This window comes from Moschus berezovskii, chromosome 25 (assembly GCF_049115385.1).
Source record: "Moschus berezovskii isolate FMDL1 chromosome 25, NW_MosBer_1.0, whole genome shotgun sequence".
Classification (NCBI taxonomy): domain Eukaryota; kingdom Metazoa; phylum Chordata; class Mammalia; order Artiodactyla; family Moschidae; genus Moschus; species Moschus berezovskii.
The window spans coordinates 2380916-2402678 of record NC_142484.1 but is presented as its reverse complement, the minus strand read 5'-3'; the positions used below and the strand labels follow the sequence as shown (position 1 = coordinate 2402678).

The 21763-nt window shown below is 55.7% G+C and overlaps 1 protein-coding gene across 6 annotated transcripts in view; it reads right to left on the bottom strand.

Moving 5' to 3' along the window:
• KCNQ1 (potassium voltage-gated channel subfamily Q member 1) overlaps window positions 1–21763 on the bottom strand; it is a 376265-nt gene that overhangs the window by 57730 nt on the left and 296772 nt on the right. For 3 of the 6 annotated variants that reach the window (XM_055415250.2, XM_088832131.1, XM_088832132.1), the window contains exons 13-15: window positions 17439–17507; window positions 16201–16247; window positions 15352–15413 (exon numbers count right to left, since the gene is read on the bottom strand). In XM_055415250.2, the coding sequence (XP_055271225.2) occupies window positions 15352–15413; window positions 16201–16247; window positions 17439–17507 (178 nt within the window). Of the gene's footprint in view, window positions 1–15351; window positions 15414–16200; window positions 16248–17412; window positions 17508–21763 lie in introns of all 6 variants that reach the window. The other 3 variants (XM_055415251.2, XM_088832129.1, XM_088832130.1) reach the window with 1 other exon arrangement.

Sequence of the window (21763 nt, the reverse complement as noted above, 5' to 3'; positions counted from 1 at the left end):
CTCTGTGAAACGGGAGGAGGATGCCCCTTGGGGCGCACACGCCCGTGTGGGCGGCCTTGTCCTTTCCATCAGAGGAAGACATGTGACTGTGAGAACACACAGGCATGGGAGCCAGGCTTCCCGGCTCTGCCCCTCTGAGGCGGGACTGCAGAGACGCACGGGGTCCTGGGTCTGGGGAAGAGGTGGCACAAGGGGCCTCGGGAGCCCCTGGCTGGTCCCGCCGCAGGCAGCTCTGGGGCAGACCCCAGGCCCTTGGGTGTCAGGTACGGGCATGGGAGCCACAGGAGACCAGGCCTGGAGAGGAGGCCTGGCACCCATACACCCTCCCCTCGGGCAGAGTGGGAAATAGGCTCAGAGAGGCTGGTGAGCAGTGCCCATCCCTGGGGGGGCGTCTCTGGGAGGTACCGGGTGCGTCTCCACCGGCCTCCTTCAGTCCCAAGCCCCCCGGAGGTGGGGCCTATGATATGTGGGGTGCAGTCTTCCAGATCCCTGTTTTGGCGGAACACCCCTCACGCCAGGCCCCCAGCCTAGAATCTGAGCTGGAACAGACTCCCACAGCCAGCACTCACGTTCCTTCCTGGGAGACCAGGCCTCCGAGAAGGTGAGGCTACCACCACGGGGGGACGGGCTCTCGCTGGCTAGGAGGAGCTGGACTGGTGGGGTACAGAGAGGGGGTGAGCACAAGGCCAGCCCTTCTGCTTCCATGTCAGGAGAGGCTCAGGACCCCAACGGGGCGGGCACGCTGCCCTGAGTGTCAGCTCCAGGCCAGTGGAGCGCTCACTTCCCTCCTGTGACCATGGCCTCTTGGACATGCCCCCATGGACACCGCGGGGTCCTGAGGATCTTACCCTTGATGGGATGGAAGGGCTGGGAGGTCTATAGGTCCCCTGGGGCCACCTGACCAACACCCTCGCTCAGGGACAGGGAACCGATCCTCTGAAATGAAGGGGTGGGATTTTAGCATCTCCTGCAAAAACCAGACTCACGAATGTGATGGGCAGCCAGGTCCTCTGACCTCGGGGGTGGGGTACGGGGCTCCTGCAGAGATGGCTTAGCCCCTCCAAGAGGGAGTCCTGCTCCAGCCCTGTCAGCGGGACCTTGGGGACGAGGGTGGAGTGAGGAGGGCTTGGACGGCGGCTCAGGCCCCGCGGCTGACCACACTGCCCGCCCATCGGCCCTGGTTCCTCCCTTTCGTGCTCACGGCGGTGCCAGCCTGTGCGGGCGTCAGATGGTCAGACCTGAGTTTCCCAGGCCTTTGTCCTGGGGTACCCCCCAACCCTAACGGGTGCTTCACCCACAAAACCAAGTCTAGCGTGTAGGCCCCTAGGGTGCTGAGCTGTGCTAGGGGTCCTGCTGGGGGCAGAGGCAGAGTCCCTGGCCATGCTGCTGTTCCCGTCCATGACGGCTGCTGACCTGGGGCCTTGGGGAGGGCTGTTGAGGGGAGCTGTGTGTGGGCGGGGGCAGGTGGGCCGGCCGGTATCACGGGGTGCGTCTGCCGTCTCTGGGGGAACACGGGTGGAGGAGACAGACATCCTGCCACACAGATGACCCCAGAGGGTCCCGATGGGACGACATCCCCCACACTGCTCCAATGGGACCACATGGCTGGTTCTGCCGGCGGGATGGAGCAGAAGTGATGTGTGTGTACAGCTTCTGGGCTGGGCTGGACCTCGGGCCTGGACCCGATGGACCATGGCCCCCATCTTGGCACGGAGTGGGTCTTTGGGAAAGGAGGCTCAGATCAGTGACCAAGACTTGAGTGCTGAGGGAACCCTGAGTCCCGGGGAGGGGCTGTGGGGGGTGCTGAGTTTAGGGGCTGGTTCTTCTGGTGGGAGAGCAGCTCCAGCAGGCAGAGGATGGTGGCCAGAGCAGGAAACGGGACGGGATACCACGTTTCTACCTGAACGACCTCGACCTCACACACGGACTGTCAGGGGCACCCTGGCCTTGAACAAAGGAGGATGGAGCGTCTCACAGCTGCACCTGGGCTGTCTGCTGCCGGGACAGCCCCAGCACCCTGGAGCTGGGCTGCGCTCCCCAGCCCTCCCCAGGGCTGTCCCCGGCGGCACGGTTTCTGGGAACCCGGCTTCTCGGCATCTCAGGTTTCTGAGTTAGCCACTCATCAGCCATTGACGGCCACGAGGCCGGGTGGCGCCTACAGCTGGAGGAATCTCCTTTACTTAGCTCTTTGCTCACTGCAACTAAGCGGCTCCTCATTTCTTTCAGTCACTCATCAGAGCACGGCTAGCATCCTGATACGTAGGCCTCTGACCCTGGAGCTTCCTTTCCTGGGATTCAAAGGTACAAGTATTTTTAATGTTCACAGATGCTGCTAGATTCCTTTCCAGAAGTGTAACACTGTAGTAATTAGAGTCCCCACCAGCAATGTGTAAGAATGCCTGTTTTCCCACATGCGTGCCAGCACCGGGTATTATCATTTTCTTAAACCATGATGTCACTGTGCATTCCCCTGGTCACTTGTGGGGGTGGGCCTCTTCCCACAGATCTTTGGCCAAAGCTGGGCCATCTGTTGAAAGATGTCCCCCTGAGCCAGGCTCTAGGCAAGGCCTGTGGGGGCCGCCTTGGCCGTGAGAATGCTGAGCTCTGACCTTGGCTCCCTCCAGGAGTACAGCAGCCCCGTCCCGGGGCCGGCAAGTCTCCTTGTGGCTCAAGGGGTACAGGGACTCCCTGGCAGGCCTGCCCACCTCTGCCCAGGAATGGGGATGGCAGCGCTTAGCGTCAACTGACGCTTTCATTATAGGTTTATCTTTGAAACCCTAGACAAAACAGGGCTTGTGTGGTTTGACTGAAGAGCCAGCACCTCAGGACCTCGCCATCCACTAAGACGGCTCCTCAGGAAAGAAAAAATACACTAACCTTAAAATAACCAGTTCCCAGAATAGCAGCTAATGACGGCTTCTGAAGGGGGCCCTTTGATCAGGCAAAGCCCACGCCTTCGCCTATTTACGGCCCTGCCACTCAAGAGCAGTTCACGAGCAAAGAGAGGAGTGTTGAAGGAGCAGAGGGATGTTGGGGAGCTGGGCACGGGGTGGGGGGAGCCCCTTTGAGACTGCCCAGCCTTCAGAGGCAACTGGCCCCAGCTGGAGGTGAGGTGCCCTGTGGAGTCCGAGGCGGCCTGGGAACACAGCCTCATGAGGTGAACGCTGTCCCTGTGGCCCCCAGGAGCCAAGGCTGGTGGGAGACAGATGCTGTTATAAGAACCAGGATGCCAGGCGGGTGGTCGTCAGGGAGGTGTGGGTCACAGGCTCTGGAGGCTCGAGTCTGAGGACTGGGAGCCCGAGAGGGTGCAAGGGCGTTCAGAGGGGATGCTGGGTCTGGGAGACGCTCCCCCCACCTGCCCCACGTCAGCACCTGCTCACCCGCTTGGTGTTTGCCCAGCACTTCCCCAGGCCCGGCCCGGTCACACACTCAGGGGCCACTCCCGCCTCTGCCCGCCAGCACAGCACAGTCCGAAGTTATGGTACCAGAGCCTGCTCACCAGCCAAGCTTGCCTACAGAGCATTGGAGATGTGGCTGACACCGAGAAACTGGACCTCGATTTGATTGAATTTTAATGAATTCAGATTTAAATACAGATCCCCAACTCAGTTATTAGAAAACTTTTAATGACAGTTGTTTAGGAATGCTAATTTAGGCATGAGAATCTCCCTTGACAACTGTAAATCTTCTGATATCTAAATGCAGACCAAGCAGTTCTTATGAAAACTCAGCATCCAAATAGAGGCATGCTCTAAGTCTAAAACACACACTGGCTTTTGGAGACAGGATGTTGTCCACCCTAACCATTCTTTTAATACTATATATTGAAATGATAACTTTTTTTTTTTTAGTTTTTGGTCATGCTGTGCAGCATATGAGACCTTAGTTCCCTGACCAGGGATTGAACCTGCACCCTCTGCAGGGAAGCGCAGAGTCTTAATCAGCGACCCCCAGGGAAGTCCCAAAGTGATAATGTGTTAATCTACTGGGTTAAATAAAATATATCGCAATGAATTCAACTTGTTCCTTTTTATTCTTCTGATGTGGCTATTAGAAAGTTTGAAATTGTATCTGTGGCTGCCTTTATATTTCTATCGGGCAATGTTGGTCTGAATTGGGGATCAGCAAACTCGTAAACTGCCAGATAATAAATATCATAGGCATTAGGGATCATACACAGGCTTTGTTACACATTCTTTAGGTCAGGAGCCAGATTTGCTTCATGGGCCCCAGTTTGCTGCCCCCTGGTCTAGAGGCTCCTATCTCTAGATCCTTGGCCTCAGTGCAAGTTAGTGGGGCAGTCCTTTCTCTCTGAGGGCCAGGGGGCTTGGAGAAGAGCATGCTTCTCAGTCTAGTCCCTAACGACTGCTGGCCCAATACAGAACCGCTGGAGCCCCAGAATGAGATCTACTTATCACTAAGACCCCACAGACCAGCATGAACCAGACACATTGCTACTGCCCAACGCCTCCCAATTTCACAGGGACATGAAGCCTAGGACGGTGAGGGATCAGTACGTGGCGCTGGAATAGCTGCCATCAGACCCAGGCTGCCCGGAGAAACTCTACCTTCCAAACCCTGACTTCATGCCCTGTAAGTGAACAAGACCTTGTCTGCCCACAAGACTCATTGGCCTTGATGAGCTAGCCGGGAGGTAAGAGAGATCAGAGGCTGAATGCACAGTGAACGTGGAAACCACAGAGGTAAGAGGTGTCCTGAAGGCATTTGATGAACTGAGTAAACTTGAGCTTTGGTTTTCAGTCTCACAGGGGATGGATGGATGCTTAGGTATCCAAGCCCAGACCTGCCCCAGGCGGGAAGTGTCATGGCAGAGCCCTACGTAAAGCTGGAACCTTCAAAGTGCTCTGTGTTCAGTGTGAAGGTTCAATGGTCAGTGAGAAGTAACCCAGTCCCTGAAAACACTGTATAGAAAATTGCTTTGCTGCTAAAAGGAGTGAAACAATACTTGATCTGAGAAGCCATATCCACAAGTTGGTATGCTCAGCTTGGAAGCCCAAATGCATACCACTCATGTCTCAAAAATGTTGAGCCTAGAATTTATAGTTCAGGCTGGTAGTGCTCCCACATGTATGACAATGGAAGTAAATTAACATGGATCCTCCCCAAGGCCACCTCCACATTCTGTTCCGTTCCGTTGCCCAGTCGTGTCCGACTCTTTGCGACCCCGTGGACTGTAGCCTACCAGGTTTCTCCATCCATGGGATTCTCCAGGTAAGAATACTGGAGTGGGTTACCGTTTCCTTCTCCTACCTCCACATTAGACCTCAAAAATCCTCAGAGATACATGGTAAGATATATGAACTTATGATTAAAAAAAAGGAAATCCTCAAAGGGAACAAAACACCATGAATAAGAGCCAGGAGAAAAGAAAACATAAGCAGATAAGGTGATTGACAAAGACTTAGATTCCAGAATTAACAGGAACTGAGTCTGCCTGCAGTGCGGGAGACCCGGGTTTGATCCTGGGGCTGGGGAGATCCCCTGGAAAAGGGAATGGCTTACCACTCCAGTATTCTTGCCTGGAAAATTCCATGGACAGAGGATCCTGGCAGGCTACAGTCATGGAGTCGCAGAGTCAGACATGACTGAGCAACTAACATTTTCACGCTTTCAAACATAAAATAGCTGTACTCAATACACTTCAAGAAATTTTTTCAAGGTTGAATGTACAAGTGAAAAGAAAGGTACTATAAAAAGGTCTATCAAGTGTGCACAAGAGCCAAATAGGAGTTCCATAAGCAGAAAGACAATCAATCATTGAAATTTACAATTCTTTGGATAAGTTTAACTGTAGGTTAGACACAGCGGAAGAAACAGTTAGTGAACTGGAAGATGGCTCAGAACACAGCACAGAGAACACAGTGATCTTTTATAGCAGGGAGAGAAGCGCGAAGAGCGTGGGGGGGCTGAGACGGTTGACCAAACGCCCAGTGAAAGTTCCGGAAGAAACACTGAACTAGAGCAAAATGTGAAGAGGTGGTGCTGAGTGTAATCCAGACCTGACGCAGCTCCCCAGCCACAGATTAAGGAAACTCAAGGAACGTCAAGCAGAGTGAACAGAAGACGCTCTCTAATAACGCAGCGCAGTGAAAACGCAGAGCACTAGAGCCAAGGGGACGGGCTTAGCACCAGCCAGAAAGAAAAGATGCATTGCCTCCTGAGGAGCGGTGGCTCACTGTCATCTCTGTTCTCAGTGGAGACAATGGAAGTCAAAGAACAGCCTGATGATATTTTCAATGTGTTAAAGGAACATCATTTTGGTAACCTAGGGTCTAGAATTTTGTAGCCGGTGGAAATATTTTTTAAGAACAACAGTAAAACCGTCATTTTAAAACAAAATCAGAAGGGTTTTGATTTTCACTGAATAAAATTCTAATGAATGCTTCAGTCAAAAAAAGTGACTCCACATATAAGATTTGAGATGAAAAATAAATGATGCATGACAAAAGATGCAAATAGATGGGTAAATTTAAACACATATTGATTGTATAAAACACTACTAATTATGTTTGAACTTACATATACAATGAAACATATAAGTTAGCTGGAGAGGTTGAAGCTAAAATGTTCTAAGGTACTCATTTTACTCCAGATGTGGGCAAACATAGCAAACTGCTTTATTATACAACTGTCTATAAAGTCCTAGGTTACCCTCTACAAGAACGGTCAGATAACTTCAAAACCAGTAAAAGAAAACATGCAATGAAAAATAACTATCAATCCAACAACACACAAGAAAGAAGAGCAAAGGAAACATTAAAAAATTTAGTACAGATAGAAAGCACAAAATACATGACTATAAATCCATCAAAATATATTGGAGATTATATTAAGTATAGCTGTATTAAATGATTTTTAAAAATCTTTTTACAAAAGACATCTAAAATGTGTATACAATTAAAAAGAGAATTAAAAAACCCAACACTGAAATCAGAAAGAAAAAAAAAACAAACACAAGAAAACTACAGAACAGTATCTTTTATGAACATAGATGCAAACGTTGCTAACAAAATCTTAGCAAACCAAGTCCAATGACAGATAAAAGAGACTGCACACCATGATCAAGTAGGAAACACAAGATTGGTTTAAAACCCCCAGATCAGTCAATGTATCACATCATATTAACAGAAATAAGGGCTAAAAAGCACATGACCAGCTCAAAAGTGGCAGAAAGGGCAACTGAGAAAATCTAACATCAATTTGTGAGAAGAACTCTGAACGCACGAGGAACAGAAGGAAACGTCCTCAACTCAACAGACAGCACTTAATGCAAACCTACATCACATTTAATGGCAAATGACGGAATGGTTTGCCCTACAAGACTTTCTCTAGCCACTGTTAGTTGACACTTTACTGGACAGTCAAGCTGGTATAATTAGGCAGAAAAGGAAATTAAAGGCCTGCAGACTGGAAGGAAGACGTAAAACTGCCCTCATCCGTACATGACAAAAGTGAAAGTCGCTTAGTGTGTCTGACTCTGCAACCCTGTGGACTGTAGCCTACCAGGCTCCACAGTCCATGGAATTCTCCAGATCAGAATACTGGAGTGGGTAGCCATTCCCTTCTCCAGCGGACCCTCCCAACCCAGGGATCGAACCCAGGTCTCCCACATTGCAGGCGGATTCTTCACCATCTAAGCCAGCAGGGAAGCCCCATATATGACATGATCCTATATACAGCAAATCCTAAGGAATTGACAACAACAAAATTTACTAGCATTAATAACAATGAAGTCACAGTTTATAAGCTTAATATAAAATTTTAATTGCATTTCTATATACTGCTGCTGCTGCTAAGTCACTTCAGTCATGTCTGACCCTGTGCGACCCTATGGACAGCAGCCCACCACGCTCCTCCGTCCATAGGATTCTTTAGGCAAGAACACTGGAGTGGGCTGCCATTTCCTTCTCCAATTTCTGTATACTAGTAACAACTCAAAAATGAAATTAAGAAAACAATTCCAGTAACAGTACCATCAAAAATAATAAAATATGTAGAAAGAAAGTTAATGAGGGAAATGTAAGATTTATACATTGAAAACTATAAAATATAATGGGAAGAAATTAAAACAGATCAAATAAGCAGAAGGACATACCATGTTCATGAACTGGAAGACTCAAGACTGTTAAGATGACAAGCTTTCCCAAATGCATCTATAGAGTCAGTACAATCTCTAGGAAAGTCCTATCAGGTTTCTTCTGTCCTCTCTCTCTCTTTTATTTATTTATTTATTTTTTGGTAGAAACTGGGAACCTGACTCTAAAATTCATATAAAAATTCATAAAACATAGAAAGGGCAGCAAAATGATTTGAGAAAGAAGAATATTGGAAGACTAATGCTACCTGATTTCAAAACTCAAAGCTACAATAATCAAGACAGAGGAATGTGGATTTGCAGACAGGGCTAGAGACCACTAGTCCAGAATTGAGAATCCAGAAATAAACCCATATACTTACGTTCAACTGATTTTTGACAAAGGCATCATGAAAAGTCAAAGAGGGAAATGTAACCTTTTCAACAAATGGTACCAAGGCCCCTGGATATCTATAAGCAAAAAGAACAAAAGCCAAACCAAAACAACAAAACCCCCCAATATTTCCACATACCACATCCCAAAATTAACTCAAAATAAATCACAGACCTAAATATAAGAGTTAAAACTAAAAAACACTTCTACAAGAAAAAAAAAAATAGAAGGAAACGTTCCTGTCCCTGGAATAGGCAAAGAAGTCTTAGATAGAACATCAAAAGCATGAGTCACACAAGAAAAGATAAGTCGGACTTTTTTACAATTTAAAACTTGTATGTTTTAAAAGACACGATTAAGAACATGAAAAGAGAGCCACAGAGTGGGAGAAAATACGTGCAAGTCATATATCTGATAAAGGACTTGTATCCAGAACATATAAACAACTCTTACAAGTCAAGAACAGAACTACTTAATTAGAAAATAGTCAGGAGGGTTGAATAAACATTTCCCCTGAGAAGACTATGAATGGCTAATAAGCACATGAAAAGTTGCTCAACATCATTAGTGATTAAGGAAATGCAAATCAAACCCACAGCTAGAATGGTGAAAAGAAAAAAGACCAACCATACCATGTATTTGTAAGGATATAGAGAAAGTGGAACTTTTGTGTGTTGCTGGTGGGAAATCAGAATGGTACGAACTCTTTGGAAAGCAGTTTAGAAGTGTTTTAGAAAGTTAAACAGAAACTTACCATATGACCCATCAACTCCCCTCTTAGGAACCTGACCGAAGGAAATGAAAACATATGTCCATACACAGACTCGTAGATAAAAAGTTCACAGCGGCCTTGACCATAATAGCCCCCAACTGGAAACAGTCCAAACGTCTATCAACTTGCAAGTGGATAAACAGAATGTGGTTGATCCATACAACGGAATGCTGCTGAGCGTTCAGAAGAAAAGAAATACACGATGCAGCACAGCTGACCCTCAAGAATGCGACGTTATGTGAGAAAAGCTAAACACAAAACACCACGAGTTGTCTGATTCCACTTATAGGGAACATCCAGAAGAGGCAGATTTCTAGTCATACAGAAATGGAAGGATACAGAGACAGGAAGCAGGTCAGTGATTGACTGTGGCTGGCGGCGGGAGCTGGCAAATAGAACTGAGGGAACTGGGGTGTTGAAAATGTTCGCCAACTTCATTTTGATGCTGGTTGCACATCAAATTAGAGATTTACTAAACTGTGTTGTCTGCATTTACAGTGGGTGAATTTCATGGCACGTAAATTATACCTTAAGAAAGCTTTAAAAAATGATTACAAACAAAATTAGGTTTGTATAACAATAATAGCGTTTAAGAGGGGGAAAGCCTGCCTGAGAGAAAGAGGGTGCTATGGAATTAGAACACATTGAATCCAGCGGTGACTATACAAAAAATGGAATATTATACATACCTGATCATAAGATCTAAAACATATGCGAAGCAAAAATGGACAGAAATATAAAGAAAAGCAGGAAAATTCTCCACAATAGTTGACACTTCAATACACTTCTCAGTAATTATAGATCAAGCAGATAAAAACATTCCAGGGAGGAACCAATTTACCAGCTTGTTCTAACAGACACAAGTATAACACCGCAAATGACAACTTCAAAATACACATGGTATTCAAACAGAGAAGGTACATTTACAAAAACTGATGACATCTGGTACCTATGCAACATATTTCAAAATGTTTCAAAATACTGAGGCCCTGCAGAGCACTTTCTCTGACAGTAAAGCAGTAACACTTACAACAATGATGAAAATCATGTTGCAAAATATCTCCTGGGATAAACAAGAGGTCACAGTGGAGACTCGAGGAATCTTTATGTGAATGAACATTAAAATTAAATGCTGCAGATTAAAACCTGGGGCATGAAGTTCCAGTGGCACTTAGAGAAAAATCAAAGTGTAGCCTTAAGGGCACATGTTGGAAACGCAGAAAGTCTTAAAATGAATTCAACCCAAGAAGTTAAAGAAAGAATAATACGTTAAACCCAAGTAAACAGAAGGAAGAAAGTAAAATGAACGAAACGAAACAAACCAACAAAAGGGAGGATCAGCAAAGTCAAAGGTTTGTTGAAGACGTGAATAAAATTGCCAAGGAGCTGGCAAGCTTGACCAACGGAAAACAGTGAAGGCACAAGGAAGCAAATGAAACAGGGGCCTGGTAGCTCAGTGGTAAAGAACCCACCTGCCGATGCAGGAGACAAGAGAGTTTGATCCCTGGGTCGGGAAGATCCCCTGGATGGGGCATGGCATGGCAACCCACTCCAGTATTCTTGCCGGGAAAATCCCATGGACAGAGGAACCTGGCAGGCTATACAGTCCATGGGGCCGCAAAGAGCCGGACACGACTGAGAGACTGAACAGCACCAAGCCACTGATGGTACAGGTGCTAAAATGATAATAAATGCCAATAAACACGAAAACTAGGGTGGAACGCACACATTGTCAGAGTGAGCCGCTTATCAAAACTGACACAGGAAGAGGCAGAAAACCCTACCCATCCCGTAACCATCCAAGTCATCGACGCAATTAAGAACCTGCCCACAGAGAACACGGCAGGCCTAGGCAGCTTTGCCTTCAAGTTTCTCCAAACATTCTGGGGAAGAAAACCCTAATCCTATACAAAGTATTCTAGAACACAAAAGAAGAGATATTGCTTCTTAACTCGTTCCGTGAGGCTCTCCTAAACTGGATGCCCAAACAGATGAGAACAGAAGGACCTATCTCACCCACAAATGTGGACACAAAGATTCTGAAGAAAAGGTGAGCAAGAGCGCTTCCGCCGTGTCTAAGAAAGATTATACAATGGGAAGGACTGGGGTGCAGGGGGGAGAGGCCAGAGGCCACACAGATGTCTGGAAAAATAGTCTAAGCCCAAGATAAAGAGGCCCAAACTCAGCGGGCAGGGTGTGCAGCGGGCGTGCGAGGGTGAGCAGCTCTGAGGGGCTCTGGGGAGGGAGGCAGGGGGAGCTGCCCGGATGGTCGTGCCTCCGGGTCCTGCTGTTAGGCCCGGGGGATGGAGCGGTCCGGGAGGAGGCCTGAGCAGGAGGGAGATTGGGGGCAGACTGGATCCTCCTGGTGCAGGCAGGGGCTGGGGAGGTGAGGCGGCGGGGGGCCCGGGCTGGGGGCATGTCTGTCCAGGAGAGAGGTGTGCCCGGCCAGGGTTCTAGGACAGGGGGCGGTGAAGCAATGCCAGGTTGGGGAGGGCCCTTCCCACCCTTGCTCTCTGAACTGGGGCCTGGAAACCCAGGACTCCTGGTGTCCGGCTCTGAGCCATGAACATTTCCGGCAAAAACAGAGAAGAAAGAAATTCTCCCAGCCCACTGTGTTCCTCATATCAGCAAAAGCAGTGTGAGCTGAGCTTGCAAAATAAACAGGGCTCAATGTAAACACTGCAGCAGGTCCAGGGGCTGGAGCTAAGAATACACACTGGGGGAGGAAGGTGGGAGCCGACTGGTTCATCGGGTCCCCAGAGAGCCCGGGGTCCTTGCCCCGCGGCAGCCCTGATAAGGAGGGGCCCCGGGGCTGGGGGTTGTGTTCTCAGGACCCGTCCCAGGGCTGGCGAGGCGTTCCCCCCGCCCAGGGCAGAGTCTGACCACCGCCGCCGGCGGACCCCGCTGCCTGCCCCTACCCCAGCCCCCAGCCTGGCCCTCCTTGTTCGGACACAGTCTCTTCTCACCAGACCCCTTGTGTTTATGAAATTCTTTTCTGCTGTCTCTCTCCACCTTATCTGCCCCTCCGTTCATGGCTTCCGCTGGGGCTAGCTCTGACTAACTAGCTAATTAGACAGCTACGCAAACTCCCTGGGCCTCGGTTTCCCCACTTGTAAAAGTGAATTTATTTGGGCAAAGGCTGTCCTTCTCCCCCTCCCTCCACCAAGTACGGAACACGACGTGCAAGAGCAGCTCCCTGTCTCCTCTGGGGACTTGAGGGTCCCTCAGGCCCCTGGGTGAGGCTGGGGTGGGGGTGTGGGGTGTGGGCCTGGGGCAGGACGCTGCTTCGGCTCTGCATGCCCCTGGAGCCAGGCAGGCCTGGACAGCCAGCCCAGGCCGGGGACAGGTGTGCCAGGCTCCCCTCCCCAAGGCAGGGGTTGGGGGAGTGGGAGGGCCGCGTACCCGCTCCCCGTCCTCTCCCAGCCCCTCTTCCTGCGGCCGCGAGCCGGCTGGGAGGAGGCCAAGGCCCTCCCCGCCGAGGGCTGGAGCCCAGATGAGGAAGCAGTTGGGGACCAGGCTCCCTTCCGGCCTGAGGCCGGCCTGGTGTGTGGGGAAGGCCCGGGGCGGGGGCTTGGCTGGCGGGCCGGCTGGCACTGCCACAGCCGCGGGCCTGCTGGGCGTCCGAGGGCCGGACGGCTGCTGCGTTTCCTGCCCCCAACTTCCCGCGTCAGCAGGATTGCCAGGGGGTTGTTTATGGTCCTGATGGCCCCTGCGATAAGCCGATAACGTGGTGGCCTGGGACGAGGCCCCTTCCCAGGGTCCATCCGCGAGGGGCGTCGGCCTGTGGGGGAGGGGCCCACAGAGCCCCCGCCTGGGTCCCTGCAGGTCCACGGGGGCGGGGAGCGTGAAGCAGGCTGAGGACCCGGAGAGACCGAGCCTCTCGGCTAAACCAGCTCCACGGGGCGGGGGGACGAGCCGGAATCCTCACTGCCCAGGAACAGGTGGCCCCTCTCCTGCGTGCAGAGCCTGATGCGCGGAGGCCGCCAGGTGCCTTGCCCCTAAACCTTCTCCTCCAGGACCCTCCCCTGCTTTGTTGTTCGGATCTGAAGAAATGTGGGTCTGTGATGGGGTACCCCCAAGGCCAGCATAGGCCCCACCTCGCCCGCCACACTGCCCCTGGCTGACTAAGGGCCATGTCTTGATTCTTAGACTCCACAGGTGGCCGGAGGGCTGCAGGGGACCCTGGGTGGCCCCATCACCACTCCCAGGGGACACGGGGTTCCAGTCTAGGCTCAGAGGAGTAGCTTGTCTTGAGCAGGGCAGAAAGGAAAGCCCCAGGGCAGTGGGACAGAGGACAGAACCAGATCAGGGCAGGGACGCGGGGTGGGGTGAGAGCATCTGGATAGTCGGACAGCGGGGGCCCCCAGGGCAGCTTGGGGGGGTGCCAGCTCATGGGCTCAGAGGCCACCATAACCCCCACTGTTTGCGGGGGTCACTCAGCAAACGCTGTCCCAGGGCGAGGCGAGGGGGTCGGCGGGGGCAGGGCCGGGTCTGCTCCGTGGCTCTACCTCCGCTTCCCTTATTTCTCTGTTGAAATATTTATTTGGCTGCACTGCATCTTAGCTGTGGCAGAAGGGATCTTATTTTTAGTTGCCCCATGTGGGATGGGCATGGGAACTCTTTTGTTGTGGCATGTGGGGTCTGGGTCCTGACCAGGGATTGAACCTGGGCTCCCTGCATTGGAAGCGTGGAGTCAGCCCTGGACCACCAGGGAAGGCCCCTCTGCTTCCTGTGAAGACCAGAAGCCCCACTCAGAGGGCCTGGTCTGCTGTACTCGGCAAGGTCACCTGCTGCTTCGCACAGAACGTGCCAGCCCTGGTCACACACAGGAAGCAGAGTCCAGGGCCCCTGAGGCTCTGACGCCACCGGCCTGGGGAGCTGACAGTTCTGGGTTTCAGTTCCCATCCTGCCAGACAAGGCACCTTCCACTGGGCTGTCTGCTGTAGGACAGGACAAAGGCCCTGCTTAGGGCTGTGCTGACTGAGATGGGCCAGCCCTCCAGTGGCATCAGGATGTTGGGGTCACACAGCCCCAGAGCGGAAGGCCAGAGGGTTAGGGCCCCCGTTTCAGCTGGACAGCAGCCCTCCCTCTCAGACCCCACGTACTGGATCATGAACCCATACCCGTCCCAGTGGGGGAAGACTGCAGGTGGGCAGAGAGAAGTCCTGCAGGCCCAGGCTGGGGGAGTGGGGCAGCAACTGGGAGCCGTGCCCCTGCCCGCCTGCCCAGCTGCAGCAGAAATGGACATGGGCCAGAGCCAGGCGTTGCCCAGGAAACGGAGCAGTGGATGCCCTCACTGCCCAAGGAAATTCCTCTATTTTTAGCCCCCCCGGAGGCTCTCAAATAAAGTCCATGTAGATGAATGAGCTGTTTGGCAAGATAAGAGCCTGCACCTAATCATGGAGACTTCACAGGGGAGCATGGCCACCCCTCCCATTTCACAGATCTGTAGGGACTCCAGGATGCCGGCGCAGACCCCGGGGAGGACCGGGGCACCCCAGCCACTAAGGCGGCCATGCCCTGGAGTGGAGGGAGCGTGGGCATCCACATCCCGCCTGGATGCCCAGCAGGGCCTGGGCTGACACCGCCCACCTCCCACTGCCCTCCCTCAGATGCCCGCGGTGGAGGGTCCTGGGGCCTTCAGCCCCTACTCCCCGCATGACACACCCTTGTGCCCCTGTCGGCATCTCCAAGTCCCTGAGTGCCCTCAGGCTGGGGCCAAGGGAGCAATGCCCACCTCAGCTACGCCAGGGAGGGGCCTGCTGGCAGTCGGTGCCACTTGCCCATAGGGATGCCCCCTGTGTGTGGTCTCAGACCAGCCTGGACTCCAGCGTCCTCTTCCCTCCCACGGGGATGATACCCACTGCACATGGGGAAGCAGACGGCGCCTACCTCAGGAAGGCCACACGAGCTCAGACGGGAGGAGAGAAGAAGGAAGGAAAAAGGGGAGACGGACGGACGGAGGGAGACCCCGGACGCCAAGCCATCTGGGGACAGAGCAGCAGCGTGGAGTGCCGCTGGGGACAGCCCTGTCCAGGCCCCAGGACACCGCCTGTAGCTGCGGGAGCCAACACAGGCTCAGGCGCCTACCTTCTCCTCCACGCGGTTCAGGCGGGCGCCGATTGAGTTGCTGCCACGGTCCTTCGTCTTCTCTGTGGGGTAAAACACCCAAGTCAGGGACGCCGGTGCTGGCTGATGGGGTTGGGTGGGCAGGCGACCCCAGGGTGACGGGGGTGAGGGAGCTGAGAGTCGAAGGTCTGAACCTCCGAGGACATCTCCTAAGAGCTCTTCTGTGGTGAGAACCTCAGGAGGCGATGGCTGCGGGGGGGTGGGGGGGGGGCGGGCCGGCTTGTCAGTGCCCCACCCTTCCCGCTTCCTTGATTTCCGAGAGCGCGGAAGACACGGACGGGCTGCCTGAGACGGTGCCCACGGTGCCCTCCGCCCCCGGGGCACACTCACTCTGGCCAGGTCCTGCCTGCCTGAGCTGCGTCTCCTGCCTGAACCTGGGTTAGGGCAACCCCAAGGAACTGGCCTAGCCCTGTTTTCCCCATGTGACCTGCAGCCCGCTCCACACCCTCAGAGCTGGAGAGCGGCATCCACCTCTGCCGCGATGTCCTGGCTGGCTTCTCACCCACCAGCCCCACTTCCAGTCCCACACCTTCCCAAAGACCTGGTCACATTTCTACACCCAGATCATCAATGGCCTAGAAAGGCCTGCCCTTATAGGGACCCTTGTAGGTTCCTGTGCTAACTGCAAATCCCGTGTAAATTGTGTTTAAAGTGTCCTTGCTTACGGTGGGTCAATCTGCCCCCATCTCCCTGGATTTCCCGGTGAGACGTGCACTTTCTGAGAGTGGGAAGAGGCAGGCGTGGGGGGGCGATGGTAGGAGGGACTGGCATGGGCTGCCATGCTGAGGGCGCCTCGATGCAGAAACCCACCTGAGGCGGAGATGAAGAGGGATGGCTTCCCGATGGACTGGTCCAGCCTGGGGGGTGGGGAGAGGGAGATGGAGACAAGCTCATGCTTGGCCCTGGGCACCACACCAACATCTGGCCGATCAGTGGGTGGATGGGCCAATGTCCCCAGCAAGACAAGCTGCCCGCCCCTTCTGGGGGCCACCCCCTGCCACCACCCCAAAACCAGCCAGGTGCTTCTCAGATTCCAGAGACCCATACTCCCATGGGGGCCCTGGGAGGGTGTTCAGAGGTGAAGGGCAGTGGTTGGACTGTCCCTTTGTCATCCGCCCTGGGTACATCAGGATCCCAGAATCACCCAGTGTCCCGTGGCCGCTTCAAAAATGCCCCAGGCCAGGTGCCTGAAGTGTCCAGAGAGGCAGGACTGGAAGAGGTCCCTTCCAGGGCAAGGCCAGCTCGCTGGGCTGGATGGGCTTCACGTTTCTGTTGTAGGTCAGTGACAGGGGCGGGGTGAACAGGGGGCAGCCTGAGCCCCTGCCTGGCCAGGGGGGTCAACATGGGTGGTCTCCCAACCACACCCTGTGCCTCACAGAGCTCGGTCCCCAGGCCAGCCGACCTGATGTGCAGCTGGTCTGAGCCCACGCAGGCCCCTAAGGAGCAGGCGGCCTCCTGGAGTACAAGCTCTCCGAACCATGGGCCAGAAGCCAGAACACGTGGGATTCCGAGAGTTGGGGTGCTCAGTGCCCAACCGGTAGGGTCTCCCGCATCCGTGTATCTCCCGGGGCTTGACCTGGGCCTGCTCAACAGTGGGTGAGCTGGGATTTGAAGTGTCTGCACCCCGAGACTTGGGTGCAGGTGGAGTGAGTCCCCATGCCCCGCCCCGTGCTGCCCATGCCCCGCCCCTGCCATCCATGCCCCGTCCTGCACTGCCCACGCCCCGCCCCTGCCATCCACGCCCCGCCCCGTGCTGCCCACGCCCCGCCCTCTGCCATCCACGCCCCGCCCCACACTGCCCACGCCCCGCCCTTGCCATCCACGCCCCGCCCCTGCCATCCACGCCCCGCCCTACACTGCCCACGCCCCGCCCCCTGCCATCAATGCCCCGCCCCCTTCCATCAATGCCCCACCCTGCACTGCCCACTCCCCGCCCCCTGCCATCTACGCCCCGCCCAGCGCTGCCCACGCCCCGCCCCGCACTGCCCACACTCCGTCCCGCCCCCAGCCCGGCGCGCCCACCTCCGCTGCAGCTCCTTGATGCGCACCATGAGGTTGAGGTGGCCCTGCGAGTACTGCTCGATGACGTCTCGCACGTCGTAGGGCTTCCGCGCTTGCTGCAGCGGAAAGACAGAGTCAGACCGTGCCTGCGCGTGTGGGCCGGCACCGGGCACAGGACGGGGCCTAGCCTCCGTGCGCGTCCGGGATTTAAGGAGCCACCCATGTGGCACCAAGGGGCAGGCCTGGATCAGCGCACTCGCCGTGGCTGGGCTCAGCCCCCAGCCCCCATCCCACCCGGGAGCTGGGTGACCCCAGGCCAGTGACTTGGCCTCGCTGGACCAGGGACCTGCCTACTCACCCTTCCCAGGCCCCCAGCCCTGTTTCCACACTGCCTTGGAAGAGCTGGCCCAGCTGAGGGCCCAGGGCTGGGGGGATGAGCATGGCTCCGGTCAGTGACAAAGACGGCAGTTTTGTGCAACCCCCACTGGCCTGGGCCCCAAGCTAACCACACCCTCGCTGGCAGGCACCTGCACTGCTCTCGGGGTGGGGGCGATCCACCCCACCCCCTTCCCGGCAGTCAGTGCCCTGAGGTGAGCAGAGGGGGCCCCAGGGACAGCCTCGGTCTGCAGTGCCTGCTGCGGGTGGCAGGCCTCCTGCGGGGCTCCCAGGCTGCCTGGGAGGAGAGGATGGTCCCACTGCGGGCCTGGGGCCAGGGGGGCAGGGCAGGGGACCCTGGAGCTCCAGGCTTGGCGCCAGCCCTGAGCCCATAAATGCATCCGGGGCTCAGGTGAAACCACAACAGAGAAAAGGAGGCTTCTCGGGATGTCAGCAAAACCTCCAGGCACATTTATGGCCTCGATCCCAGGAGCCCATGGGCTGCGGGTCCCACCCAGGTAGCAGGGGACTGGCCGAGTGGGGGTCTGATGGCTCAGGAGGCCCTTTGCCCACACAAGCGAGCAGGGCTCATTGGGCAAACAGACTCTGCTGGGGGGACCTCAGGCAGTCAGGGTTGGGGGGGCCCAGGTCTCATTAACCCTGAAGGGCTCACACTAGCGATGAGCTGGGAGGTTACTGCTTCTTGCTGGGGTCGGGGGGTAGGGTAGCGGGTCTGCAAGAAGCTCTAGACAGCTTGCAGGGCGAGCAGGAGCCGGCGGGTCAGGGGATGAGAAGGAATAAGGCTCAGATGCCCGTCGAGGGCCAGGGCCAGGCCTCAAACCCGGGAGCCCTCAGTCCTCCCTGCCGCCTGAGGCCTGCCTCTCCTTGTGGTACCACCTGAGGTGGGCTACCCTAGGCTGAGGGCAAGGCCACCTCTGACTTCCCAGAAAGACGGGGCTCCCTTAAGGCAGAGCCCTGCCTTCATCTCTGGGCACCTCTGGACATGCCCAGGGGCCCTGCCATCAACACTGGCAGCTCAAGTTCAACTGCCTAAATGGTTTGGGACCCCAGAATCCCGAGGCAGGGCAGAGCCCTCCTCCCCATCAGGGACAGGGCACAAGAAGGCCAGGGAGGCTCCTGTCCCCACGAGGTTTGCCAGGTGGGGCCCTCACAGCTGACACCCAACCCCCCTTCGGACTCTGGAACCACCTTGCATCCCCTTACGGCCGAGACGCAGGCCTGTCATAGGATTGTGGGGTCGGGGGTGAGATGAACTCTGGCAGGCTCTCTGATGCCACACACCCAGCTCCAGGACAAGTGTGGAGTGGCGCTGGGTGGTAGGCTAGTGGTGACGTGCCCAGGACTCAGTTTTTGCTTCTGTAAGATGGGGATGCTGAGCCCTCTGGCTGACAAGGGGAGTGAGGGTAAAGTAAGGGAGAGGAGAGAGAGGGCTGGGGAGTCCTGAGCAGCTCGTGCCAGGAGAACCTGAATGGCTGTGATGGTGGCTGTGGCTGAGCCCAGGGTCTGCACTGTGTCTAGTGCCCACGGGGAGGTGGTCCTGAGGGGTGATGCCTGCTTTCCTGTGGGTCAAAGGGCTTTGTGAGGCTTGGGGCCACCCCCAGACCTGCCGATGCGGTCAGGGGCAGGTTCGGAAGAGGGAAGGCGGGGTTCGGAGGTCAGAGTTGGGCAGGCCTGGCCCGGAATGGAGCGGGCCCTTGTCCTGGTCTCCCATACACCCTGGGAGGTCACGGACCACTGTGGGCCCCTGAGTGTGTTGAGGGGCTCTGTCTGCACAGATGTACACAGATGTCTCCGTGGAAAGGCACGAGAGTGCAGGGGACAGGAGTGTGTGTGTCTGCAGGAGCAAGGGTGGAGAGGGCCTGTGAGCCGGGCCCCCCGCCTCGCCTCGTGCCAGGTGTGGACCTCAGCAGGTAACCAACCGCCGACTGACAGCTGGGACCCACGGCCTGGCAGGCTCTTAGGCCCCCTGAGATTCATCTTGGAGTTGGTAAGTCCCCCCTTCCCTGCCCCACCCCCACCAGGGTCTGGTCAGCGCTCCTGGAGCCCTTTGTCATGTGGCTGCCTGGGGTCCAGCTGCAGAGCTCATCTCAGCTTTCTCTCTGAAGCTAATTTCCTCTGGCGGCAGCAGCAGGAGCCTGAGATGAGCCGAGATAATGCCGGGCTGCCCAGACTGACCGATGGTGGACATGGGAGTTCAAGGCAAACTTGAAGGGCTAAGAGGCTCTGGCTCCTCGGGCCAGACACAGGGGCGGCCAGTCGGGTACTTATCGGCCAGCGAGGCCCTCAGGGGGGCCACCAACCACGTCTGCTGCCCCTGGGGCCAGATGGGGGTGGGCGTGTGGGCAGACAGACAGGCTGCTGCGGGGGCGGGGCCCTGGCAGCTGGGCCTGAGGCGGGGGCCACCCCGGAGCCCCCTGGAGCTCCTCACCACCAGGGGCTCATCTACCACTTCCATCTTGTTGGGTCCCTCCTCCCTGGAGGCCTCTTGCTGCCCACCCCCTCCAGCCGCCCCAGCCCGGGGCCTTGCCTGAGAGCCTGGGCAGAGCAGGAGGAGCTCCTGCACTCACAGGCCCCACCTGGTCTATTCAAGGCCCTCCGAGGCCCTGTGCCTAGGGGAGGGCAGGGAGCAGGCCCGGTGGGGCTGCCCGGCCTCCTTCCAGAAGCTTCCCAGGCCACTGGCAGGACGCTGCCTGTATCCTGAGGCAGAAGCGAGACCGCTTGCCTGGAAGGGAGGGTAGGGAGCCCACTGAGGCCAGCTGTTGGTTTTCTTGCCTGCGTTTCTGTGACAGGCGCTCCCCAGCACCCACACCTTCTCTGGCCACTGTGGGCGCCCGTCTGCCCAGGGCATCTGTGGTTCTGATCTGGAAGCTGCTTACATCACCCTTGAGCTGGGCCTGCCCTGGGGGTACCCCAGCCCTGGAAGAAGCCCCCAGGAAGCCTGGTGTCCACGCTGGCATGGCTCTGCATGGTTCAGTGGTGCCCCAGGCAGCAGGTTCTGGCCTCTGCCCAGCGGGGGCCTGCTCCAGAAGCACAGTGGCCTAGCTTCTCAGGCTGGGAGAGTCCCAGTGGCCCCTGTGCGCCGCCCCCACCCCAAGTTGCACCAGAGGTCTCAGCCGTCACCACCAGCCGGTCTCCAACAAGGGCCCTTCCTGGGTCTCCTCTGCTCTTGGGGACAGTGCTGCCCAGACCTGATCCCGGGGGAGGTTCCTGCCATTTCTGCCCCACCTGGGGGGACAGCCCATCCTCGCCCAGCACCCTCGAGCTCCCTGTTCTACCAGGTGCCCCTCTGCTGGCTCCACCAAGGCAGCCAGGCCTTGGGGAAGGAGCAGCCACAGACCCAAAGGCCTATCATCCGGGGACGTTGGATCTTGCCCAGAACAGTGCGGGGCAGACCTCCCAGCGCCGGCTGGGAATGGCCTTCATGGACTCTTTGATCCCTCAGTGAGGGGTCCCAGGCCCTGGCGGGAGCCTCTAACACTATTTGGCCCAGTTTGGGGGGGAAAGGCCTCCTGCCAGGCTGTGGGCAGACAGATGGGCAGGCAGGCAACTCAACGCCCCTGGGGACTGTGTGTAACCCCTCCCCTCCCTCCCACCCCCTTCCCCGCCCCCACCCGCTCCCGAGGGGGCTGCGTGCAGTGGGACCAGCACCCTGGCAAGGCTGAGGGCACAGGTGGGCACGGCCCTGGCAAGGCTGAGGGCACAGGTGGGCTCTTGTTCCCAGTCCAGATGGGAAAGAGGTCTTCCCCAGGGTTGCTGGAGTGGGGTCTGTCCAGAGCTCCCCACTGAGTCTGGCTCCCTGGCCTGGGTGGGTGGGGGCTCTGCTGGGGAGACTGGCTGGAGCTGGAGTCAACCCTGTGGGTTGGGATGAGAGGCATAGATCGGAGGGCACCCGGGGTCTGGTTCTCACCCCAGCCCTGCTGTGACTGCTCAGGGGATGTGAACTAGTCATCCCAACCTCCCCACTTGGTATCACACG